Below are 25,666 nucleotides of genomic sequence, written 5' to 3' on the forward strand. Positions count from 1 at the left end.
TTCCCGGAGCGCTTTGAACGCCCCCAGCTCTTCAAATCAAAACGGGGAGCGACAGAATGGGGCCGAGATGAGCGACACCGCCCCCCCCCTGAACCCCCCTCCCCCTTTTCCCGCAGTAAGTGGGGCCGCCCCCCAACCTCCCCCCCCCACAACCATCCCTGTCTGTCACCCTTGAGCTTTCCCCTCCCCCCCATAGTTCGGAGTGGGAATGGGGGGGGGGCACCCGGGGAAAGCCCCTTTGGGGGGGGGGGGGCACATAGAGAGCCCTTTGTCCACGCTCTGCCGCCACCCCCCCAGCACAGAGGAGCCCCAATATGGCTGCGTCTCTCCGCCGGTTCGTGCCGTTCATTTGCATCTGAAAAGCGGCCCCCGCATAAAAGGAACGTTCCTCCCCCCCACCCCCCGCTGATAAACGTGGGGGGGGGGTCCCCGGCTTTGGGTGGGGGGGGGCGTTTGGGGGGATATTCCGTCCTAGGAGGGGGATGTGGGGAAACTGAGGCAGCGTGGGGTTGTACAGCGGGACATTGGGATGCGCTATGGGGCTGTGCAATGGGAAATGAAGGCATGCTATGGGGCTGTGTAGATGCCCCCCCTCCCCAGTTTGGGACTGGGTGCCCCCATTGGGCATTAATATTTACCCTATGGGGCAGAAGGGCTTTAGCATCGCATCTATAGGGCCACGACCCCACTGCGTGCAGCTGTGGGGCTGGGAGAGGGGGGTACCCAGAGCCCCATATGGGTTGGAGGTGTTTTGCCCACCCTATAGGGATGGGGTGGCTGTGGGGCCAAGTGTGGGGTTGTGTAGCCGTATTGTGTTGTGCGAAGGGAAACTGAGGCACAATGTGGGGCTGTGGAGAGGGAAAGGGAGGGGATGGAGAGGGTGGGAAAGGGTTTGTAGGGGAAGGGGGGGTGGGATGGGATGGGATGGGATGGGATGGGGTGGATGGGATGGGGTGGGGTGGGGTGGGTGAGCATTAGGAAGGATGGAGGAGGAATGGAAGGGCTGGATTTTGGATGGAGCTCAAGGAGGATGAGGAGGAGATGGGAGATGATGGAGCGGAGGGAGGAAGGACGCCGGGCGGTTCGGTGGGTGCGGGCAGGGAAGGGAGGGGGAGGATGAATGAGGAGGGGGGTGGGGGGATGGAGGGGGAGATGGGAGGGGGGGGATGCGGGGAAGGAGGCCGGGGGGGCGGTGCGGGGCTCCGGGTGGGGCCGGGCGGGGCCCCCTCCCCGCCGCTCAGATGACGCCGCTCCCGGGATGCGCCGGGCGGCGCCGGGCGTGGGCGACGGAGACGGAGAACGGCAGCGGCTCCGGGAGTGGTACCGGTACCGGTACCGGCACATGGCACCGGAGCGACCCTATGGAGCAGGTGGGAGCGGGACGGACCGGACGGGGCGCGGCGGGACGGGGCGGGGCCGGGTGGGGCGGAGCCGCACCCCGGGGCCGGGCCGGAACCGGGACCGGGTCGTTGTCGTCCATCCGCTGCCCCGTAGCATCTCTATCCCGGCGCTCCCACCGGCCGCGCTCGGAACCTCCCCCCCGCCCAGCAGCCCCTCAGTCTCCACGTCCCGGCCCCACTGACGGCATCGCTTCCCCGGCAGCTCCCGGCCCCACGAGTGGGATCCAGGTGTTGGGGTGGGTCCGCGCCCCTCGCGTGGGGAGGGTGGGTGGGTGGGTGGGTGGGGGGCTGCGGGGTCGGTCCCGTTTTGCCATAGGATCCCTTTGCATCCAGGTGTGTGCGGGGGGCGGTGGGAGGATGCGAACAGCGGGGTATGGGGAGGGGGTCCGCCCTGTGGGGTGCGGGAGAAGCGTGGGGAGGGGGGGGGGGGTCTTTATGGGGCTGCGGCTGTTGACGTTCCCACATCTGTTCCCGTTGTTATCTCCCAGCCAACGCCTCTGGGCTCCGTTCCGTTGCCGTGTGCGGGTGCTCCCGGGGGGGCGGGGGGAGATGCGACCGTCCCAGCCCCAGCATTGAGGAGGGGGGGGGTTAAAACCCACCCTGCTCCCCCTTCGGGTTCTGCCTCTATCCAGACCTGACCCCCCCCGTGCCCCCCCTCGTACCCATCCCGGCCCCAGGGCTCCACGCACCGCATCCCCGCGAGCTTTTGTTGCACGTTGGGGGCCGCGTGCTGTGCCCCCCCCTATTCAGCCCATGGTCAGCGGAGGCGGGTTTGGCTGCGGGCACGTGCGTGGCGTGGATGAGTGCCCCCCCCCCCCCCCCCGCAATGGGGCAACGCGGGGTCTGTGCGTGATCCCCTTCCGGGGGCTGCAGGCACCGGAGCCGCCCCCCCCCCGCCCCAATCCTCACCCCCCCCCCTCACACCTCCAGCTGCAATGCAGAGGAGCTGCCGAGCGGCAGCGTGAGCCCCCCCCCCATCCCCGCCCTATCGGAGCGATGCTTTGGGGCGGCGATGGGCAGTGAGGGATGGGGTGGGGGGCAGTGGGGGCTACCGGGGTACGTTGTGAGACCCCGACCCTTCCCTGCTGCGGGGGTGTCCGAGCTGCCCCACATCGCTCCGCCCCACAGCCGCGGTGGGCTCGGGCCGATGGCCCCACTATGGTTTGCCGTGGGGGGGGGGGGGGGGGGGGATGAGGGGTGGTCGCCCCTCCGCCTCTCGTTTGCTGCCTCAAAATGGCTCCGTGCTGCGGAGCTGCGGGGGGAGAGGGGCTGCGTGCTGCGGATGGGCAGCAGCCCCAGCGACCCCCCCCTTCCACCAGGCACGGTTATATGGGGTCGCTTCCCCAACCCTATGGGCACAGCTCCGCACGGGGGCTAAGCTGTGCCCCCCCCCATCCAGCTCCCTGCCCTGCGGTTGCTTTTCTTTGTAATTCATAGGATTAGGTTGAAATATAATCATAATAATAACGCCCAGACTCGATCCACCCCCCCCCCCCCCCCTTTCCCTTTGTCTGTGAGCGGCTCCGCGGGGAGAGGCCGCTCCTGGTGGGGGGGGGGGGGGGTCAGTGCCGGGGGTCGCAGCGCGATGCTCAGTGCTCCAGCTGCTGCTGCTGCGGGTGGGGTCGGGATTAGGGGCAATGAGGGGGGGGGAAGGGGGGAGATCCGCCCTGTTGATGCCGTTGTGATGGTGTTTGAGGCCGGGAGGGAGGGGGGATTTGGGGGCGTATCTCTATAGATGGGGGCTGCCACCCCCTCTTCTTCACGGTGCCAGGGTGGGGCCGGGAGAGACAAAGAGGGGTGGGGGGGGATGGGGGGGGCACGGCTGGGTGTGTGGTGCCACCCTTGTGCTTGGAGACCCACATGGGGAATATGGGCCAGGACCCCCCCCGCTGCTTGTTGCTTCTCTGCCCTGAGTGCCAATGTGGGGGGGATGGGGGGGGGGGGTGCAGAACGATGTGATCCCATAAAGCAGAGGACCCCCGAGATGGGTGGTGTGAATTGGGGGGTGGGGGCTGATCCCATTGCTTCCTATGGGATGGCTGCAGTGGGGTCGGGGGGTGCCCCCCCCCCCCCCCATCACAGGGCTCTATGGCCGTCAGTTTTAGCAGTGCTGCTTTGGTTTCTCTCTATGGCAGTTCTGTTGGTGTCATGTGCTGGGGAAGGGGAGGGGGATGCTGATACCTCATGGGGGGGGGGGGGATCAGGGAGTGCTGGGGGTGGCACAGAGAGCAGCCCTTAATTGCTGCCCTCCCTACCCCATGCATTCCTATCGTGTGGGGTGATGAGGACACAGGAGCTGCTCTGCTTCCCTCCTCCATGGGGGAGGAATTATTTCATGTGTCCCCCCACCCCAAAAGGGCCATTCCGGTGTCGCTGGGTTCAGGGCAGCTCATTCACATCAGCAACCCGAGGTGAGATGTGGAGCTCAATGAGCTGTGAATGGCCGCCCTCCACGTGCTCTGAGCCCCCACCAGGCCCTGTCTGTCTGTCTGTCTGTCCGTCTGTCCGCCCCATCGTTTCCCAGCCTCCCTATTTCCTTTCCCTATAGCTCTGCGTCACCCTTTGTCCCTCCGTGGCCCCCACCCGCTGTTTCCGTCCCCATGTGTCAGCCCTGTCCCTCTGTCCTGGCTCTTCCTGTCCGTCTGTCCCCTTCTCATCCCTATATCCCCCCCCCAACATCCCCCTGTCCGTCCGTCCCCATCTTCCCTCCTGCTGTCCCCTGCTGACCCCCATCTCTAGGTATCTCCCCCCCCCCCCAACTATTCTCGTTCTGTTGCCGGTTCCGATCCGAGTGTCCCATTCCGGTACCGTCTAAACCTCGTTATACCGAACCGAGCTGCGTTGTGCCGCCGGGGAGGGCTGAACCATGTCCGCCCCTCCCGCCCCCTCCCGCCGCCGGCACCCGGAGGAGGCGGAGCAGTAACCGGGGCCGTGCCCGGCCCAACCCGAGCAGAACCGAGCCGTGTGGAACCGGGCCGAGCAGCACCGGGCCCCGCAGCCCGATGAATGGCATCGCATTCTGCCTGGTCGGGATCCCACCGCCCGCGGTGAGCCCCAAGATGGTGGTTGGGTGGGGGGGGGAAAACGGGGGCACAGCCGGTGGGGGAGGGGGTCTGGGCGGCGATGCTGACCCCGTGGGCTCCCGGCTGGACCGGACCGTGGTACCGTGGTACCGTGGTACCGGGTCCGTCCGTCGGAGGGGCTGGGAGAGGGGCACAGCATCGCCCCCCCGCGCCCTTCCAACGCTCTGCGGGTGGGGACGGGAGGGTCGGCTCCGTGCACAGCGCCGTGGGGTGGGGACAAGGATGGGGGCACCGCCGTGTGTGTGTGGGGGGGGACATAGGGACCGGGCGGGGGTCGGCAGCGCTGGTCCATTGGCACAGCAGAGACTGAGACCGCACGTCCCGACCCAGAGCTGCGTTCGGTTCCATCCTTCCCTTCCTGGGTGTCGGGATTCGGCGTCCCCGGCCCCGCAATGGGGTCATCGCCGCCCTCGGAGGATGAATTGCCGTGCGAAACGTCTCAGAAACGAGCAGAGCTGCTCAGCCTCGCAGCGCCTGGGCGTGAATCGAGGTTTCCCTTTGGATTCCACGGCGCTGAGTCTGTGGGGTTGGGATTTGGGGGGTGTTGGGATCTGTCTCCTCCTGCAGCCTTTTGGGGGTGGAAACTGTGCCCTCCTGGGGGGCAGCAATGGGGCACAGTGACATGGGGGATGTGGGGCACGTTCAGTGTGAGTTACTCAACTCTTGCCCTCCCTGATGTGGTTGGGGACCTTTGGGGGGGGGGGCAGGAACGGGCACAGGACCTGCTTTGCTTTGCCCCCCCTTGATCCCTTCCATAGCGTTGGCCCAGCAGAGCTGCTCCCTCCCTCCCCATTTACAGACCCTGTTGGTTTCTTCACCCTTGCTGGTATTTTTCTTCCCCCCCCCCCCCAGCTCCTCCTTTCTTTCTTTCTTTCTGAACCCTGAACTTGAAAGACAGGAAAAGCGTGTGCTCGGGGCTGCCACGCTGCCTGGCAAGCACCAAACCTGGCAGCGAGGTCGGGGCGAGGCACTGGATGCAATGGGGTCCTGGGTCCCCCCCATCCCTATAGGGTGTAACCTGGAGCCATAGGGTGACACCTGAATGGCTTGGGGTGTCCCAAAGGGCTGACGGTGTTGTTTGCAGCACTGAATGCAATGGGAAGGCTGAGGATGGATGAGCATTTGGGGTTCTGCTTGCTTGGGGGGGGGGTGCATGGTGTGGCCCCATAGAGTGTGGCTATGGGGCAGTGTGTGGCTCTGAGCATGGAGTGGGGATGGAGTCAAGGGTGTGTGATGTGGAGCTGCTTTCTTATTGCAAGGGGGGGGGGGTGGAAAGAAAGAAGGAAAACAACCAAGCAAACAAGATTAGGTTTCGAGCCGGTGCCGTCCCATTAATAAACCAAGTTCGTCTTTGGCAGGAGGCAAGACCTGGTTTTAAAGGAGTGGAGATAGATAGATGACCTATTTTAAGCACTCAAGTTGGAAACTATCGACCCCTCTGCCTGCGGCGGCCACAACCAACCCGCCCGGCTCCCTCTGCTCTCTGCTCCTTTTCTATGGGTGCTGGTCCCTATGAGTTCATTAAGTCTCTTTAATTGACTCTCTGGGCAGGGGGGGGCTGTGGGGGTCGCTGCATTGGGGTCTAAAGGAGCGTTTGGTGCCGTGCCCGTCCCATTTGGATGCTGGATGTGGGGTCGGAAGGGCTGAGCAAAGGGAAAATGTGAGCCGGAGGATGGGGGGGGAGGAGGAGAGGGGTGGAAACCCGACGTATGAGTCACCATAAAGTGGCCCAAACCAAAGGCTGGCAGTGATGGGGGGCAGCGATCCGGCACTGCTGGGGGGTGGGTTATGGGGCACAGCCCGGTACCGGCTGTTCTCCCACCGGGGGCGGTGCCGTTGCCCCGCGGTCCCGAAGCCTCCGGCGGTTCCCATCCATCGTTATGGAGCTCCGTGCTCAGCACCTGCCCTGAACCCCGAGGGCCGGGAGGGAACAGCCGCTATGGGGCGAGCCCCGGGGTGCAGGTGTGGGATGTGGGGCGGCGGTAACAGTGGGACCGTTGATGGGACGGAGCGCGTGGGGCGGCCCACGAGGGTGGGTGGGAGGGGGGGCTGGTGGAGCAGGGGGACAATCGAGCTATTGTGGTGCATAGTGGGCTATTGAGCCATGGAGGGAGGGAGGGGGGGGCTGTGCCTGCTCTATGGGCTGTAGTGTGGTCCCTGCTGGTGCCAGCGGTGGGCAGCGATGTCCCCGTGTTGGGGGGGGGGTGCCCACAGATGTGGGGTGAAAACACCGCTGGGCTCTGGGTATCACCAAACCCCAAAGCTGCATCCTCCGGTCCTCACTGCAGCCCCCAAATTCCAAGCAATGCCCCATTTTTAGTGATGAACCCTAAAGATGGGGCAGCAAACGGGCTTTTCCCTATGTATCCCCACCCCACAACCCCCATCACCGGGCTGTATCCCCCCCTGCAATACCCAACACGGTGCCCTATGGCTGCGAGTGGTACAAGGACGTGACCATCCCTTTTGGCCCCCCACCCTCTATGGGGCAGGGCTGGAAGTGCCGGCGGTGCCCCCGGAGCCGCCGCAGGAAACGTCTCATTGTTAGTAATACCTAAAGAGGGAAAAAAAAACCCAAGAGACCCGAAAAAATAATCGCAGCCGTGAGGCCAGCTTCTATTTGAGGGTTTCCAAGGGGAAAAACAGGAAGCAGAATCGTGTTACTTTTCTAGGGCTGGCTGCAGATAACGCTGCCATTAGGATGTGGGGCAGAGAATGAGGAGGAGGAGGAGGGGATGAAGGCTCTGGGACCCTCCATGCTGAGCCCCCCCATCGCTGTGCCCATGGGTGGGGGATATAGAGGGCATGGGATGTGGGCCTGGCTGTGCCCCCCCAGCTTTCACCTGGGTTAGGCTGGATGTGGTGTGAGCCCCCTATAGGGCAGAGCCGGCAGTATGGGGCTGTGTAGGGGATGCTGCCGAGATGGAAGTTGGTGTTGGGAAGGAGCTGCAAGGATTTCCTTCCTTGTGTTCACACCCAGAGCACAGCAGGAGGGGTGGTGGAGGACACGGGGCTGCCCTGCAGTGCTGGGATGGGCAGTGGGGGGGTTGGGTAACCCCCTACCCCCTACCCCTTAAACCCCCTCAATTCCCCCTTCTAGACACCCCCAAGACCCCTTTATCACCTCCAGGATCCCTTTAACCCCCCCAGGACCCCCCAAACCCCTTATGGACACCCCTAGGATCCCTTTAACTCCCCCAGGACCCCCTAGGCTCCCCCAAACCCCATCCCCAGACCCCATCAACACCCCATAAACCCCCCTCAAGGACCACCCCCCCACCTTTCTCTTCCTTGCAGCCAGCCTTTCCAGCATGTCTTTAGGTTGGGGAACTTGCTGGGGTCCCAGATGAAATGGACCCCCCCCCCATGACACCCCCAAATCCCCCCCCTGGTCCCCCTAGGATCCCCCAAGCCCCCCCATGGTAGGGTCAGGTGCCCCCCCTCGGGCGTACAAAGCTGTCCATGGGGTCCTGTGCTCAACATATGGCCCTATGGGGAGGGGGCATCCTAAGGATGGGCTGTGCACCCAAATCCCCCCTGAGCCATCAGCCCCAGGTTGGGTTAAATCTTAGTGCTTTCATCTGGATGCATTGACCACTATTGCCAGCTGTGTGCCCCCACCCCACTATGGTCCCTCTGTCCATATCCCTCCACCCCATACAACATCCCTGTGTTCCCTTGGCTGCATAGGGTGACCTATGGACCCCCATCCCCTTGGCCCCCGTTGCAGGTGGGAGCTGTGAGACTCTGCCCTATAAAGGCTGAAAATCAGCTGTTGCCCCTATGCAGCTTTCTCTACCCTGAAAATCCTATTAGAACCTCATTTTTCTGACCCTAATCTCGGCTCAAGGGAGATTCCTCCTTCAGGAGGGATTTATATTTGCCTTCTGCCCCCCAACCCAGCGCTCTCAGTGCAAAGGGGGGGGGATGCAGCACATAGTGGTGATGGGAGCTGCCTGTCCCTCTGTGCCCTATTGATGTGACGTTATCCTGTGTGCTGTGCCAAGGGCTCACGTATTCCCACAGCTGGGATATGGGGAGGGGTTGGGGGGGGGGGGAGAAAAAGGGGGGGGTCACCCATTGGGTGCTGAGCTCACTGTGCCTCAGTTTCCCCTCAGCTCAACCTGCTGCTTCATTGGGTTTGGGGCTGGGTGTAACAGTGCATGGCAGCAATGCATGGTGCAGGCAATGCAAGGGGTGCATGGCAATGGGGTGGTGCGTGGTGGTGATGCATGGCAGCAATGCATGGTGCAGGCAATGCAAGGGGTGCATGGCAATGGGGTGGTGCGTGGTGGTGATGCATGGAAGCAATGCATGGTGCAGGCAATGCAATATGCTTTCATTGCATGCCGGGAGCACGCTGCATTGCCCCCCCCTTGCTCACCCCCCCCCCCTTTGCTCCCCCTTGGCTGTATATTTAGGACACTCCTGTGCAAAACACCAAGTATGTTGGAAGGAGTCCAGGCTCGCTCACATTCCTCGGGGTGGAATCTGCCCCCGCGAACGCAGCCTGACCTTTCCCAGTTTGGGTTGTAGGAACAATACTGGGGCCCATCCTGGGGCAAGCAGACCCCCCCTACCCCTCCTCCCACCCCCCATCCCATGCACTCAGTACTACCAGGGAAGGCGTGCACAGAGCTGGTGGGGTCAGACCCCCCCCCACACTGTGCTGATGTGAATGGGAAGAGCAGACCCCCCCCCCAAGGGGAGCACAGCCCTCAATGGGGCCATGCATGAGCTCTGAGGGTCCTCAGGGTGCTTCCCCATTGAGTGTGTTGTAGCTGCCCTGGGGGGGGGTCGTAGTGTGTGTGTGTGTGTGTGTGTGTGTGTGTGTGTGCAGCCCCCAGCCCCACTTCACCTGGTTCCAGAGGGATAGCAAAGCGACCCCCCCCCCCCCCCGCCTGTCGGGACACACTAAGGAAGGGATGGAGGGGGGTGGGACCACTGGAGACCCCTAACACAGCACCTGGGGATGGCCCGGGGTGGGCAGAGGAAGCGACACGGATGGATCCCATGTCTCCATGCCCCAAATTCACCCGGGGATGTTGGCACAGAGACTCCGGGATGGAGCTCGGGGGGTGGGGGGGGAGCAGACAGGACCTGGGGGCACACAGCTGCCACTCAACCTGCTCTACCTGCCCCCCCCCCCCCCCCGTGGGGCTGTCTGGGATAATAGGGACGTGGCACATCGGCCTTAGGGGGTGCGGGGGGGGGGGGGGGGACGTGCGGGGCACCGGAGCGATGATGGTGCATTGAGGACCGCAGTGTTATGCGGTGATGAACGGTTCCATAGGGGGGGGGTGTCGGAGGAGGGGGGGGTGTCAGAGGAGGGGAGGGGGCCGCGGTGGGGGCTGCAATCCCAGCAATGCCCGGTATTTCCCCGGCGCGGCCGCACGTGTCTCCCCCCGGCTGCAGCGCGGCTGGAATGCGGTGTTAGAGCCCCGCTATGGGGACATAGGGGCTGCCCCCCCCCCCAACAACGGGATGTGCCCGAAGCCCTGGGGGCTCCCGCTGCTTCCTCCCGTCCTTCCTCACTCCTCTTCTGGGCCTTTATCTTTGTCCTTCCCATCTTTTGGATGTGGGATCCCTCCCATTCCCCCCCTCCCATCTCCAGGTGCTGCCTATGAGCGTGGCTCGCTGTGGGCTGGGGGGGGGGAGTCGCACGGAGCTCCGTGCTTTGCTCCTGAATGAGTGAGGGGGCTCTGCCTGGAGCATCCCCCTAATAGAGGTGACACCGCTGTGTTATTGGAGGGGTGTCTTCATTCCTGCCTGGGGGGGGGGCACAGAGGGGTCGGTGGGGGCTGTCACACCGCCCGGAGGAAGGAAGGAAGAGGCTGGGATGGGAAAGAGGAGGAAGCGGGGGTTGGGATACCGCCCTGAGGGGAGGGGGGGGGGGTTATAGGAAGGAGGGGGTGGATAGGGAAAAATAAAAGGGAAAGTGCACGTGAAGCAAAAGTTGGGGCGGGGAGGGGGGGGGGGTTTAGTGGGGCTGGGCTCTGAGCGCTGCCAGCAGCTGGAGCCGGAGCCTCCCCCTACGTTGCCCCCCCCCCTCCATTCTCCAGGCCCCCGCCCTACGAGCCATTAGCGCTCGGCAGCGGGACGGAGCTCGGCCCCGTACGATGGTGGAGGAGGGCGGAGGGCAGCGGGGGCTCCGTAGGGCTGCACGGCACCCCCCCCAATCCCAAACAGCCCCCAACCCCGTAACGGTGGTGAGCAAAGCGTTATGGAGCGTGGAAAGAGCCGGGAAGGGCTGGGGCTGCGAACGAGCCGTCGGGGTGGATTGCAGCTCACCCGAACCGCGATGTATTTGGCTGAGCAGCTTAAGGAGGTGTGCGGCTGGAGCCCCCCCCATCCGCCGCCCCCCCGGAGCAACGCACGGCCACGCAGCCCCACGCATTGCTAAAGGCCTCCGGGTGAGAACCGTGGGGTAAAGGGGGGGGCTGGGGTTGGAGGGGAGGCGTTGTGTGCCCCACACACTGTCTCTTTTGGGGGGGCTGGGTCGTTTTATGCCCCCCAGGAGGAGTCAGTGGGGTGTGGGACACCCGTGGCAGCTGTGGGGTGTAGCATGGTCCCACAATGGGAAATGCGGGGGGAGAGGGCAGCTCAGGACGCCCCCCCCCATCACTGTGACCCTCACAGGGCTTTGGGTTTGGGGATGGGGGGGGACACAGATGATGGGAGCCCAGCAAAGGGCTCAGGGATGTGGTTCAAAGCAAACCCTAAAGTGGGAGGGGGGACCCATGGCTGAGTGTCCAAGTGTGTGGTTGAAGCTTTGCAGCCCCAAAAGCTTTGGGTTGGGGAGGGGGATGAGGTGGTGGGGAGTGGGAGCTGAGGGGCTGGGGGTGCTCCCACCCCACATCCCCATCCTTGGCTGCAGGTCCAGGGGCTGCGTCCCTATGGGGTTGTCCCCAAGCAAATGTGGGATGTGGGGACGGAAGCAGCTCAGACAGAGCAGCCCAGAAGGGCTGTTTGCAAAGCAGTGCATCTCCTGCAGCTCTTTATGCTGGTGGGAGCAGGGCTGGGTGATGGGCTGCAGCATCTCATTGCATGGGGTCTGTGTGCTCTATACAAAGGGGCTGTGGGGTGAAGCCCCCCTTCTGTCCACCCTGCTGTCCCCTCCAGGTGATCTGCAATGTATAGGATGCTATTGGGGGTCCTGGGGTGGGCACTGAGGGTCCCAGGGTGGGCACTGAGCAGCTGCTGGTGGTGCTAAGTGCTCTGTAATGGGCTGTATGGTGGGCACGGTGGCTGTGATATAGGGCCGTGTGTCCCCATGGCAGTGGGTCGGTGTCTGCTCGCAGGGTGCTGTCTGTGCTGCTTACTGTCAGCGGGGCACATTCAGCTGTCAGCTTAAAAATAATCCAGCGTGCCGACGGGCCGACACAATAGAGGGCGCAGATGGGGACGGGCATCCTGGGGGGTGGGGGTGGGTGATGGTGGGGGGGTGTTTGGGTAGCTTGGGGTCCCTGTGATAATGGGGTACCCGCTGCTGTCACACATTGGGTCTCTGTGGTGCACCAGGGGTGCTGGTGGGGGGGCTGTAGGGTTGGGGTTGTGGCTCGCCCTGCTTGGAGCATCGCAGCTCTTTGCCTCTTGGGGTGACCCCAAGTGCTCCCTGTTGGGATCGGAGCACATGGGGCTGCTGTTTGTATAGGACACAGGAGCTTTAGTGGGGGCTATGGGGCTGCCCCCCTCTTTCCCCAGCAGGAGGGACCCCCCAGCCCCACAGCGGGGTACAGGGAGCCCCATTTACCCACCAGCAGCCAAAAGGCCGTGCTCAGCACAGGCAGAGACAAAGGCTTTTTGTGCCTCGGCCCTTTGTGTCCCTCTTCCCTCCCCGCTTGGCTTCTGCCTCATCTCTCCCCATTCATCACCTCACCCTCACAGGGAGACAGGCTGAATTTGAACATCATGGAGGGGGGGGGGGGCAAACCCCACCTGCAGTGCAGTGAGTGGGGCTGGTGGGGAAGGAGCCCAACCCGAGGGCTTCTGGAGTGGGGGGGTGGGAGGAGGAGGGGGGTACAGCAATGGGGCTGGAAGTCAGGAGGGGTTTCCTAGGGGCACGGTGTGACATCTCACCCTATATGTAACATCTCCCTCTTGTCCCCACAGCCGACGCCGGGCCGCAGAGATGGGGCGTCCCCAAATGACAACGTGCCCCTGGAGGGGGGCTTCCCTTGGGGGGGCCCAAAGACGGTGGTGCTACGGAAGAGCACACAGGGAGGGGGGTTTGGCTTCACCCTCCGTCACTTCATCGTTTACCCCCCTGAATCTGCAGTGCATTCCCCCTCCAAGGTAAGGACTGGAGGGGGAGTGGGGACCCCCAGCTTTAGGGTGGAAGTGGGGGGACCTGGGGTGCTATAGGGCACTGCATCCATCACCCTCCTTGTCTGAGGGTCCCCACTTATGGGGTCATGAGCCTCCAGTTCCCCTTTGGGATGAGCTGCCCCTCACCCCATAGGGATGGAGGATGTAGCTCCATGGGAAAAGGAGGTGATGGTTTGGAGGATGCTTGGATGCAGGTTGTGGACATGCAGCGCTCTGACAGGGCTTGTGGGCATTGGGAATGGCTGGAACACAGCACAGGGATGGGCTCAGGGCTGGGCTGGAGGCAGCTGGGATGGATCTGCCCCTGGATCTGATTGCATGGCAGGGTCTTCATTCTGCTCCCACAGACTCTTAACTGGGCCTCCAATAGCTAAAGGAGCCAAGGGCACAGCCTGACCCTGCTGCTGTCCCATATCGAGGCCATTGAGCCCCAGTAGGATGGAGCCATAGGGCTGGGAAGTGATGTGGATGCTTTTGGGTTGAGCTGAACCCGTCTCTCCCATCCAGCCATGCAGGGTGTGTCTGCTGCAGCACCCATGGGTGCCCGGGGCGATGCAGTGGCAGCTCTGGGGGCTGAGTTTCGGTGATGCTGACTCAGCTGGATGGGGGTGGAAGCTCCACATTCCAGGTGCTGTGCCTGATGTCAGCGTCTCTATGGGGAGTGGGGCAGCCCAGGGCTGGGCTGGGAGTGTCTGTGCCTCCAGGGACCCTCATTGGCAGCACATGGCTGGTACAATGGTGTCCTTCCCTCTGTGCAATGGGGAGATGCACAGACATGGGGATCCACAAGGGGCTCCATTGGGCACAGCTGAGCTGTCCCAGTTAAGAAGCATCACCTCCATCCTGGTCCCCCATAAAACCCACTGTGGTTCAGCTGCCAAATCACTGCTTTTCTCTTCTCTTAACAGGAGGAGGAGAATGGGAACAGAGCAGGTAAGCAGCAACCTGTGGGCACCCATATTGGGGGGGATGTGGGGCAGAGCAGGAGCTGTGGGGTGGGGTGGAGCAAGGAGGTGCCCCCTGATGGGGGTCGTTGGGTGCTTTGCCAATAGGGGACGCTGCACTGTGGGTCTGGGGGGGGTTGGGCCGTGTCCTCAATGCTCTGCAGCCGCCGGTGATGGGAGTGAATGTGAAAGCGTCATAACGCATCGCTGAGCTGCTGGGCTGATGGGGAGCTGTAGGGCTGGGAGGGCTGTGGGGTGGCGAGACCCAATGCTGGGTGCTGCTGGGGGGGGGTGGGGGTGGGGGTGGGGGTTCCCTAGGGTAATATAACAATGCCATGTTGGCATTGCATCCCCCCACCCCTGCTGAAGTGGGGTGTGCAGCAAGGGGTGTTCTCTTGTGTTTGCAAAGGATGGGGAGGAGTTGTGGCTGCAGAAGCACATGCACGATGGCTGTGCATGGTGCATGCATGGGGTGTGTGCACGCATGGGGTGCTGCTTGCAGGAGCCAGCTGACAGCTCTCTGCCATCCTGTCCCCTTGTTGCAGGTCCCCCCCGGAGCCGTTTGGAGCCCATGGACACCATCTTTGTGAAGAATGTAAAGGAGGACGGCCCAGCACATCAAGCAGGGCTGCGAACTGGTGAGCAGGATGCAGAGATAGCAGAGATTCAGGGCTGGGGGGGCTGCACCACTCCCTGCCCCTCTGTCCTGCAGATTTGGGCCTGATTTGGACCCATTCTTGGTCCCATTTGTGCATTCTCTGCTGATGTTCCCATTTTTACCCCTGTGTGGGGATGCCCATAGCAGCACTGGTGTTCCCATGTCACACAGCACAAGGTTCTGCCCCCAGCCCTGCTGTAAGGGGGCAGCTGGGTGTCATCACCCCCCTCTTGCTGGAGGGCTGGGGGTGATTGATGCTGCCTCCCTCCACCCTGCAGGGGATCGGCTGGTCAAGGTGAATGGGGACAGCATCATTGGGAAGACTTACTCGCAGGTCATTGCTCTGATCCAGAACAGGTGAGTCCCCGCTGTGTCTTATGGGGATGTTTGTCCTCTTATGGGATGGGTGCTGTCACTGCTCTGCATGGCAGGGAGCTGGGGGTATAGGAACACAGCCATATGTGCCATAACCCTTCCTGACACCCCCCTTTCTCCACAGTGACAATGTGCTGGAGCTCTCCATCATGCCCAAAGATGAGGACATCCTCCAGCTGGTGAGTCTTATTGCCTTACTGTGATGGCCCCAAGCCCCCTCCCCTAATCCTGGGTATCCTTTGTGCTGCATTGAGTGCAGACCTTACAGCCAGGCAATGGGATTCCTCGTGCTGTTTGTTGGCTGGGGGCTCACCTGCTGGTGTCCCCCATGATGTATCTCCTCATGCATCAACCCAAAGGGACATTGGGGTCTGGCAGCCCTGCTGGGGGGGCTCTTATATCTGTGCCCACCCACTCCTTGGGCCCTGGGCAAGAAAAGTGAGAAAGGGAAGGGCAGGATGGGCTGGTGCTGAGTCCCAGGGTGTTTGGGGAAGGAGAAAGGTGTGTGTGGGGGGCAGCACTGTGGGCAGAATGGAAGAGGCCAGTGCTGGTGTCACTATAGGGGGGTAGACATGGGACAGCAGTGCTGGGGGCTGCGGGAGACCCCAGTGTGGCAGTGGGATGTTGTGGCTGCACCCCCCCCCCCCCCAAGCCTGACCCCTCTCTTCCTCCCCTATTTCCACAGGCCTATTCACAGGATGCCTACCTGAAGGGCAACGAGCCTTACTCCGGTGGGGCGCAGAGCATCCCTGAGCCCCCCCCCATCTGCTACCCACGCAAGACGTACCCCTTCCAAGCACGGGGCTCTGAGCCCCCCCCAGGCTCACTACCAGACCCCCGCACCCACCACCCCGCCGGCCCCTCATCCCCACACAGCACAGCCTACAGCAAAGCAGGGGGCAGCCCCTCACACCGCCCTGAGGACCCACGCATCGGGGGTCCCCCCCATCACCCCGTAGCCCCCCACGGCCGCCGCAGCGTTCTACCCTCCGCCTCCCCCTCCTGCTACGGGACCCCCAAGCACATGGCAGAGCACAGGACTCATTGCAGCCCTCGGGAGGGCAGCGTTAGGGCTCCAAGTCGCCGGGAGTGTCAGCAAGCTTTATCAAGGTGGTTCTGCAGCCAGGAGCCGCGACGCAGCGCCTCGGAGGAGCGACGGCACGTCATGCCACCCCGATCCCGCAGCGTGTCCCAGGAGAGGTTGGGGGGCTCGGGGCATTCCCGGGGTTGGCCCCATAGCGCATCACACGATACTCTCCTGCAGCCCAACCGTGAGGGGTGGGCACAGCACCGAGCGCGCTCTGAGCATCACTTGGGTAGATGTGGACGCTCCATGGAGGCTTTGGAACCTGCAGCTCTGCTCTCCCCGCGCCTCGACCGCTCTGCATGGCATCCCGAGAGGCTTTGCAGAGCTACAGCTGTGGGACAGCCCGGCGTGCACGGCTCCTTTGTACCATCCTCCTCCTCTTCTTCCTCCTCCCCGCGGGACCCTGCGGTGCAGAAACACCCATCGCAGCCCAACCTTCAAAGCGTGGACGATTCGGGTTATATCGGATACCGCAGCTACAGCCCGTCCTTCCAGCGCCGCACGGGGCTGCTGCACGCACTGTCCTTCCGTGATCCCACCTTCGGTGGGCTGCCCACCTTCAGCATCGCACACACCGCACCCCCCTCCGCCCCACAACCGCCCCCAGACCCCCCCAGGGAGCAGCACATAGAGAGCAGCCGCACAGAGGAGCGATGCGAGGAGGTGGTGCTGCGGCAGAAGCCCCCCACGGGCCGTAAGGTGCAGCCCCCACTGCGCCAGATGAACTTTGTTTTCACTGGGAGGGGGAAGGAGACGGACATTTGTGACCCCCCCGCAGCCAGCAGCAGGGAGGAGAGGTCTGGGGGTGAGCACACAGGGCGGCGTGTGGCCCCATTGGCAGCCCCCGAGGACTCGCTGGCATCCATCCCCTTCATTGGTGAGTGGGGGCAGCACTAGGATGGGTGCTGTGGTAGGGAGGGCGCCCGCATGGGGCTGCCCCCCAGGGTGGGTGCTGTGGGGGGTCAGCATGGCTCAGTGTGGCTCTGTTCTGCCCCAAACCCTCCTGCCCCCTCCCACAGATGAACCCACCAGCCCCAGCATCGACCTGAAGGCCAAGCACATCCCTGCCTCGTCCGTCGTATCCAGTGCCATGAACTCAGCGCCCGCCGTGGCCACCAGCCCCTCCTCCTCACCCACCTTTGCCTTCGCCCTGAGCCGGCACTACTCACAGGACTGCAGTGAGTGGGGCTGGGGGGGGGACTGAGGGAAGCAGCCCCCATAACCAGAGTTGTGGGGCATGGGGATGAGGAGCAGGGCTGTGGTTCTGCCCCACTATGCTGAGCCCCACGGCCACGTGCTGTGCCCTCCTCCCCATGCAGGCAGCATCAAGGCCGGCCGCCGCTCCTCCTACCTGTTGGCCATCACCACCGAGCGCTCCAAGTCGTGTGATGATGGGCTGAACACGTTTCGGGATGAGGGGAAGATCCTCAGGTAGGGCTGATCCCCGCAGCCCCCACATCCCCTCCCTGCAATGCCCCCCCCCATCCTGCTCATAGGGCTGCTTCCCCCCCAGGAGGATGCCCAGCCGGGTCCCCAGCCTCCGCATGCTGAGGAGCTTCTTCACCGATGGGGTGAGCTCTGGGGGTACCATGGGGTGGTGGGACAGGGCCAGTATTGCAGTATCCAAGTGGCTGCTGGGGTTGGGGGTATGATGTGGGGCAGTGGGGTGATGGCAGCCCCTGTGACCCTATATGTGATGTGTGACCCCCCCAGTCTCTGGACAGCCTCGGTACGTCTGAAGACACCCGTTCCAAACGACACTCCACCTCTGACCTGTCGGACGTCACGTTCAGCGACGTCAGGAGGGAGGGCTGGCTGCATTACAAGCAGATCCTCACCAAAAAGGGGAAGGTACGGGGGGCAAAATGGGGGGCAGGGGGTGTCCCCAAGCCCTGGTGGCTCTTATAGCCATATCCCCTGCTCTCTTCTCCCTACAGAAGGTTGGCGGAGGCCTCCGGCAATGGAAGCGTGTCTTCGCGGTGCTGCGCACCCACTCTCTGTACCTGTGCAAGGACAGAAGGGAGGCGGTGAGCTGCGGCCCGGCCCCAGGTGAGGAGGAGCAGCCGATCAGCATCCGAGCTTGCCTGGTGGACATCTCCTACAGCGATACCAAGAGGAAGCACGTCTTCCGCCTGACGACCGCTGACTTCTGTGAATATCTCTTTCAGGCAGAGGATCGGGAAGACATGCTGGCCTGGATCAAAGTCATCAGGGAGAACAGCAAGGCTGAGGGCGAGGTGAGAGCCACACGGCGCTCCCGGCTGCCTCTGGCTCTCCCGGCTGCCTCGGCTCTCTCCGGCTCTTTGCCTTGTGCTGCTTCCCCTGGCTGCGGCCAGCTGTGCAATAAGGGCTCCAAGAAGAGAGCGCAGCAGTGCGTGATGTGGCTCGGAGCATCGTGATGGCTCGGCCAGGGTTCTGTGCCAGGGAGGTGCTGGTTGGTTGCAAGGTGGTAGAGGAACGTGTAATAGCTCGGTTGGAACCCCAGTGCTTTGGTACCACGGGGTGTGTTGGCACCATGGGGCTCGTTGGCCCATGGGTGAGATCTGGATGTGGTCCCATAGCGCTGCCTGCTCTTGGGGCCGGTGTAGGGTCAGTGCCGAGTTCTTGCTGGGCAGCTGTGGTCTGTGCAGTGGTTGCTTGGGGCCACCAGCTCCACCTGGAGGGCTGCACAGGTTGGATGTGCCAATGCTGAACTGGTTGTGCCAATGCTGAGCTGGATGTGATGGTGCTGAGCTGGTTGTGTTGGCATTAGGCTGCTGTGCACCATATCCCTACAGTGCCAGGATGCCATGGATTGGACTCAGGCTTTGTGTTTGGTTGTGGCTCTGCAGGATGCATTGAGCTCAGGGTGGTGCCTGTTTTGCTGCTGTTTGGAGGGCACGGAGCTGGCAGGGCTGGGTAGGAGCACATAGAGCTGTGTGGGCACCCGATGGGGCTGCAGTGCCTGCAGGAGGAGAACAGAGCGTGTCTCAGAGTGCTGTAGGGTGCAGATAGAGGTGCAGGGATGGATGGATCCTTGAGCCTTAGCAGATGGACCCAGTGTGTGCTGCGCCGTGGTGAGGAGGCACCGCAGACCTCAGCACGGTGCTGGGTGCCACTATGGAGCACAGGGTGCTGTGCTCAGCCCAGCTTGGGGCTGGCAGGATCCCTCCTGGTGAGCAGTGCCAGAGGTGGCCGTGGGCTGTGGCTCCTGGCAGAGCGTGGTGCCTGCAGAGAACACGCTGCTCAAAGCTTCCCCTTCCCCTCTTCTCTCTGCTCCCCAGGACCCCGGTTTTGCCAGCCAAGCACTTATCAACAAGAAGCTCAACGACTATCGGAAAGTGAGGTAGGCACCTGGTGCTGCGGGGCACGAGTGTGTCCCAATGAGTGGTGGCACCCAGAGCTCTTTATTCACCTGAATCTCCAAGTGATGGAGCAGAAGCAGGGCAGCTTGTAATGGGGTGGCACCCAACTGCTCCTGGCTCTGCTTGGGGGGCAGGAGGGGCCTCATTCAGCCCAGCTGGCACAGAGCAGAGGGTGACCCTTAGTGCTGCCTTATGGGGTTGGTACTGAGGGCAGGAAGGTACCTATGAGCACACACAGAGCCAAGGCAGGATGCTGGGCATGATAACATAGATCAGGGTTTGCAGGGTGGATCCTGGGGAGCCACCTTACAGTGCTCAGCCCCTCCATTCCCCCTGACCCCCCTCTCCCTGCAGCCCAGCGGGTGCCAAGCCCGACTCCTCACCCAAGGGCTCCCGTGGGCTGGGGATCAGAGCAGAGTTCCTAAAGCAGACGGGAACCAGCGCACCCCGGTCCCCGAGGCAGGATGCAGCCGTCACCAAAGGTAAATCAACCCCCCCCTTCCATGCTCAGACATGGCAAAGCCTCACAGAGGGGGTGCTGGCGTGCAGCAGGGATGCTCTTGCTATAGCTAAAAGTCCCGTGTGTTTCCTTTTCTTTCTTCTGCCAGATGAAAGCAGCTCCCAAAAAGCCCCTTGGGGCATTAACATCATGAAGAAGAACAAGAAATCTACCCCACGAGCCTTTGGTGTGAGGCTGGAGGACTGTCAACCCGCCCCGGACAACAAGGTATGATATAGTGCGTGGCTGGGACAGCCCCATGGGTCCCATATGGCCTCAGCACCTCCATCACCCCATGTGTGTCCCCAGAATGTCCCCCTGATCGTTGAAGCCTGCTGTAAGGTGGTGGAGGATCGTGGCCTGGAGTATATGGGCATCTACCGTGTGCCTGGGAACAATGCTGTTGTATCCAGCCTGCAGGAGCAGCTCAACAAGGGAGCCACTGAGATCAACCTGCAGGACGAGGTGTGTGTCCCCATCCCAGTGTCTCTGGGATGCTCTTGTCCTGATCCCCATCTCCATCATGATCCCCATCTCCATCACAGTCTCCATCTCCAATTGTGGGGTGGGAGCTTCATCCCTCTGATGTTGAGGTTTTGAGCATCCTCCTCTCTCCCCACAGCGCTGGCAGGACCTGAATGTCATCAGCAGTCTGTTAAAATCCTTCTTCCGAAAGCTTCCCGAGCCCCTCTTCACTGATGGTGAGTCCTTCCCCTGCCCCACAGTGCCCCCATACCACTGGGACCCCCCACCCCTTGGTCCCCCCACCCCTTGGTCCCCCCACCCCTTTGGCCTCCTCAGGTACCACCCCACTCCTCTACCCAGCCCTGATCCCTCTGTGTCCCATGCAGATAAATACAATGACTTCATTGAGGCCAACAGGATAGAAGATGCCAGTGAGAGGATGAGGACGCTGCGGAAGCTGGTATGGAAGATATGGGGCAGGGTGGGGGGCACGGGCTGCCTAGGGGGGTGGGCAAAGGGGTGACCCAACATCTCCCATAGATCCGGGACCTGCCAGGGCACTACTATGAGACGCTCAAGTTCCTGGTGGGTCACTTGAAAACCATCGCGGACCACTCGGAGAAGAACAAGGTAATGGGGCTGAGCTGTACCCCACATGGGGTGGGGAGGGATGGGGGCAGCCAATGGGGCACTCAGTGACCCCCCCAAGGTTCCTATTACAGATGGAACCCCGAAACCTGGCGCTGGTGTTTGGCCCCACGTTGGTTCGGACGTCAGAGGACAACATGACAGACATGGTGACACACATGCCTGACCGCTATAAGATCGTGGAGACCCTCATCCAGCATGTAGGTGGGGCTGCCCCATAGAGGCAGCTTGGGGGTCCCGCTGCATCCCTGGGGTGTCTGCATTGAGCTCTGACCCCTCTCCTGTCTCCCTCTGCAGTCAGATTGGTTCTTCAGCGACAAGGAGGACAAGGGTGAGAAGGTGAGTCTTGCTGTGAGTGGGGCTCAGTGGGCACAGTGGGGTGGCTGCCCCCCAGCTCAGACCCACAGTGCCATCCCCACCCCCTAACCGTGCCCCCCCCATCCCTTCATAGACCCCAGTGGATGAGAAGGAGGCTCAGTCTGTGCCCAACATTGAGTACCTGCTGCCCAACATCGGCCGCACCGCAGCGCCCAGCGATGCCCCAGGTGAGGAGCTGTGCCCCACATGGGGTCCCCCCCCAATCTATGCCTGCTCTGTCCCCCCCCACTCACAGCCTCTGTGCATGCAGAGCCCCAGCAGCCTCCTTGCTGGGAAGTGGGGGCACCTGGGGGTCCCACCCTGTCCTCTGTAACCCACTTTAGTGGCTGCTCATCCCCACAACCCCATTGGGTGGCACCCACCCTGACCCCCCCCCACCCACCTTGCACCTCTCACGCTGTCAGCCCGGAGCTTGGGAGACTTCGATGTTGGACTGATTTCTATTGTTCTTTCCTTGAACTTCTCTGTGCTGTCTCCTCTTCCTCCTCCTCCTCCTCTTCCTCCTCCAGCGGACCTCCTCGAGAGCTAGAGCGGGTACAGTGTTGCTCTGGGTGCATTGCTCACACACTAATTCCTCTGGGTGACCATGAGAGAGGGGGACAGGAGGGGGTGTAAGGGGGGGGAGGGTCCTATCCTGCCCATCCCCAGGGGGCTGCATGCCCTAGGGAAGCCCCAACAACTCCTCCATCCCTCCTTCTCCTCTACCTCTTCATGGGGACCCTGAATGTCCCTGGGGTTGGTGCCATGTACCCCCAGGAGTGGTGCACCCCAACACTGGGGGGGGTCTGGGGGGTCCCTGTGCTCCCAAGAGGGCTCAGCGCCCCCTTTCTGCCTCCCCCTCTCTCATTGTCAGCAGCTTCTAACCTCATCCCTGGGCTGGGGTGTGCAGGGGGGTGAGGGTGTCTGTTGTGTTGTCCCCTACACTGTGGCAGAGCCAGGGCTGCCTGTCACCCTCGTGTCCCCCCATCACTCTCATCCCCTTACTGGTCTCCTCATGTCCCCTAACCCACCGGGGAGCCCCACAGGGCAGCCCCACAGCCCTATCTTAGCCCCCCCCCATCCTTGCCTCTTCCCCACTGCAGACCCAACTGGGTACTGAGGCTGTGTCCCATCCTGGTGATGCCCTGCTGCTCTCCATACCCCATTGGGTCGGGGTCCCACAGCTGGGCTCTCAGCAGCATTTTTCAGCTGCATATCCCTATATCTTCCCCCCCACCTCCAGCTCCTGCCTGCAGCCACACAGCCCCCCTTGGCTCTGGGGGCTGATGGCCTCAGTTGCATCCTCCTCCTCCATCTATGGGAGCAAAGCAGTTTCCCATCCCACCCCATCCCCATAATCGTCCTCCCACCCCACAGCGGCCTCCCTGACCCCCTTCTCTCCGCTCTGCTTTACAGACTCGACCCACAGCGGCTCCGTCAAGCTGAAGGTGAGAGGGGGGACCCGGGCTGGAGCTGGATGGGGAGGTGGAGGGACAAAGGGCGGTGCTGCCCCATTGCTTGTGGGGTCGGGATGCACAGCGTGGCCCTAAACCCTGCACTGCTGTGCTTGTAGGGCACGTGGCCGTCGCGGAAGGAGCCGTCGCCCCGTGAGCTCCCGGCCATTCCCTTCATCTCCGCCGTCGCCCGTAAGAGGAAGAAGTGGCGTGAAGCCGAATGTTTCGGCAGCAGCACCGACGACGACGCGGAGCACAGAGACACGAGGGGGCGGGGGCAGGAAGATGGAGCGACCACCGCACCGGGACCCGGCGGAACCACACGCACCGGGAAGGAGAACGCAGTAGAAACCGTCGGTACCGGGCAGGAAACGGCAGCGGACTCCCGTTCCATCGTGTCGGGGTATTCTACTCTATCCACTATGGAGCGCAGCCTGAGCTCCGAGGTGCAGTCGGTGGCCGAGAGCCGCGGGGAGGAGGCGGATGATGAGCGGAGCGAGCTGAGCCACGCGGAGACGGACACGGAGAGTCGAGTGGGGCCGGGGGGGGCGGTCGGAGCGGGGCTGGGGGGCGGCGATAGGGGGGGACCCTCCGGCCGGGCCTCCTTCAGTTCCCACCGCCTCATTCAGTGCGATACGTTGGCACGCAGGAAGCTGGGCAGGGCACGGCCGGGGGGGGACGAGCCGCTGCCCGTCGGGGATGTGGCCCCCCCCGTATCGGAGGGCGCTGGGGGCGGTCGGGGCCTCTCGATGCGGCCGTCCTTGAGGGAACAGCTCCGGCAGCGGCTGCGGGGCTCTACGGATGATACGGGGGTGCGGTTACGGAGGACCCCCTCCCCGGAAACCCGACGTAGGAAGAGTCGTTGGAGGCGACACACGGTGCTGGTGCTGCCCGGCGGCACCACCGACCTCAATTGCAACGAGTGGAAGGGGCAGCGGGGGGGGCTGCCGGTGCCCACCGGGTCTTGCCGCGATCCGGACTCGGGGCTCAGCAGCCTGGAGTCCACCAAGGCCCGGCCCGTCGTTCCCGACCCCCCCGGTACCGGGATTCCCCCGGTCAACCCCAGCCCCGCCGCCCCCCTGCGCTTCTCTCAGTGTCTGTGACCTCCTGGGGCTGCTGCCGCCCCCCTCCTCACCCCCCCCCCTCCTTTCAGCTTATGGGGTGTTGTGGGGGGGGGGCACAGGCTTTAATTTAAGGACTCGCCTTTGTGCTTGTATTTAATTGTGCTCTTATTTAACGCTCTCCCTATGGCTCCGGTGCAGCCCCAGGAGGGACGAAGCCACCTTGTCCCCAACCCCATGCCATGGTGGGGGGGTTGAGCCCATTACCCCCCTCCCTTCCTCCCCCAACCCATCCCGGTCCCCCCCCCCGGCTGCAGCAATGCGAAGTGCTGGCGCTTCCCCGGCTGCTGCGGTCGAGGCTGTTCCCCTCTCCCCCCCCCCCAACAAAAAAGGGAAGGGCCGTTGGGACATAGGTAGCCTCACAAGGGGTGGGCAATGGGGAAGGGGGGGGGGCGGACTTGGGGTTACGAGGTAGGAGGGTGACAAGAGGGGGCGACGCATCCCAGCTCTCGCCTTTCCGCCCCCCCCGTGCCACTCACTCCATCCTCCCAGGCTCAGCGGCTCCTTCCCCCCCCCACCCCGACAGAAGCACTTTAGGAAGGGGGTGAGGTGCCCCCCCCACCCTGGGGACCCACAGCCTCTGCGGGGTGGGAGGGGGGATGATGTGGTGGTGGTGGGGGGCACAAAGTCCAAGTCGCTGTCACTCCGTTCCGCGTCGTTCCCATCCTTTCTGCCGATTATTTGCTGTAAAATTTCGTTATTTCGATCCTTTCCCCCCCCCCCCCCCTTTTCCTCTTCCTATTTGTTATTTCTGGTGTGTAAATATCACCTCTGGAAGCGGCCCGTAACGACAAGGAACCAACCCCCCCCTCCTTCCCCCCCACCCCACCCCCAGAAAGGATTTCTAAGGATACTTTTAAAAGACTCGGGGGGAGAAAACAGCCCCGACCCCGCTCACTTTGTAACCCCTTCTGCATGAGTGTCACCCCCCCCTTCCCCCCCCAACCACCCCATACGGGGGGTCGGGATCTACCCAATGCCAACCCCCCCCCCCCCCCCCCTTCCCGAGTCTTGGTCTATATAACAGAAATAAAGCGGAGATTCGGGGTTATTCTTCTTGCTGTGCCTCCCCCAGGGATGGAAGGATGGGAGGGGGGGGGGGTAGAAAGGGAGGAAAGGGGGGGTGTGAAGGTGGGGGGGGGTTAAAAGAAAAGAAGTGCCGTCGAGAGAGAGAGAGAAAAAGAAAAGTCTTTATTGGTTCGTATTAAAGCCGGACGCTCTGATAGAAAAGAAAGAAGTAGGAAATAAAAGTGGGGAGGGGGAAGAAAGGGGGGGGGGGGAGAGGAGGAGGATTGGGGGGGGAACGGGGGGGGGTTGTTAATAAAATGAGATCAACAGCAACAAACCCTTCGGCGCCGGGAGTTCAAGAGACAGCGCTACAACCCCCCCCCCTTCCCCCCCCAACCCCCTCCTCTCCACCCCCCAACCCCCCCCCAGGCGCCCGGACCGGACACACAGACGTTCCCCCCCCCCCTATTTCCACCCCCTCCCTCCTCACCGCTATCACAGCTCACGAGAAAATAAATCCATGCTAAAGAGACACACAACCCGAACCGGAACCTCGAGAGAGCAGCAGCAATGAATCAGAAACAGCGGCTCGGACCTTTCGGTTCGGTTCGGTTTTGCCCTTTAATACAAGGGATCACATCCAGACGAGCACAGCGGGGGGCGCATGCAGCCTCCGCACACATGCTTTGCTTTTTTTTTGTCTTTTTTATGGTATTTTTTCCTTTTTTTTTCCTATTTTTCCAAGGGGGGGGAGAGGAAGGGGGAGGGGGGGATCGTTTTCACACCTTTATTATATACTTTGTCTTTTTTTCCCCCCCCTTCTCTTTTATTTATGTCCTCTCCCTCATAGGGAGCTCACTCCATCCTTTTTTCCCCTTTATTCTTCCTATTTATT

At 62.6% G+C, this 25,666-nt stretch overlaps 1 protein-coding gene across 7 annotated transcripts; it reads left to right on the forward strand.

Annotated features, from left to right (window-relative positions):
* The first annotated feature begins 1,213 nt into the window (after positions 1 to 1,213).
* On the forward strand, positions 1,214 to 24,814 carry ARHGAP23 (Rho GTPase activating protein 23). Of its 7 annotated transcripts, XM_015885885.3 has the most exons (25): positions 10,552 to 10,896; positions 12,596 to 12,778; positions 13,720 to 13,744; positions 14,301 to 14,393; positions 14,692 to 14,770; positions 14,913 to 14,967; positions 15,474 to 16,752; positions 16,895 to 17,053; positions 17,195 to 17,306; positions 17,389 to 17,446; positions 17,589 to 17,726; positions 17,813 to 18,112; positions 19,139 to 19,200; positions 19,574 to 19,701; positions 19,828 to 19,946; positions 20,028 to 20,183; positions 20,341 to 20,419; positions 20,570 to 20,643; positions 20,724 to 20,813; positions 20,906 to 21,031; positions 21,129 to 21,170; positions 21,283 to 21,376; positions 21,719 to 21,743; positions 22,605 to 22,636; positions 22,762 to 24,814. In XM_015885885.3, exons 1-23 carry the CDS (start codon positions 10,603 to 10,605, stop codon positions 21,736 to 21,738), a joined length of 3,765 nt encoding a protein of 1,254 aa, XP_015741371.2. In that variant the 5' UTR covers positions 10,552 to 10,602; the 3' UTR covers positions 21,739 to 21,743; positions 22,605 to 22,636; positions 22,762 to 24,814. The 7 variants fall into 7 exon arrangements, 6 of the variants coding, with proteins under 6 accessions (XP_015741370.2, XP_085388455.1, XP_085388454.1 ...); XM_015885884.2 differs by lacking the exons at positions 10,552 to 10,896; positions 21,719 to 21,743 and adding an exon at positions 1,214 to 1,370; XM_085532329.1 differs by lacking the exons at positions 10,552 to 10,896; positions 21,719 to 21,743 and adding an exon at positions 1,495 to 1,636.
* Positions 24,815 to 25,666: the final 852 nt, after the last annotated feature.

The sequence above is a fragment of the Coturnix japonica genome, unplaced genomic scaffold (genome assembly GCF_054131305.1).
Source record: "Coturnix japonica strain WE unplaced genomic scaffold, WE-NBRP24 Scf049, whole genome shotgun sequence".
NCBI lineage: Eukaryota > Metazoa > Chordata > Aves > Galliformes > Phasianidae > Coturnix > Coturnix japonica.

Bases quoted from the DNA above. Each gene is read 5' to 3' on its own strand.
- ARHGAP23 (XM_015885881.3), top strand. From the start codon at position 10,603: ATGGTGGAGGAGGGCGGAGGGCAGCGGGGGCTCCGTAGGGCTGCACGG. The intron at 14,771-14,912 runs GTGAGTCCCCGC...CTTTCTCCACAG, and splicing joins ATTGCTCTGATCCAGAACAG to TGACAATGTGCTGGAGCTCT. The intron at 19,702-19,827 runs GTAAATCAACCC...TTCTTCTGCCAG, and splicing joins GGATGCAGCCGTCACCAAAG to ATGAAAGCAGCTCCCAAAAA.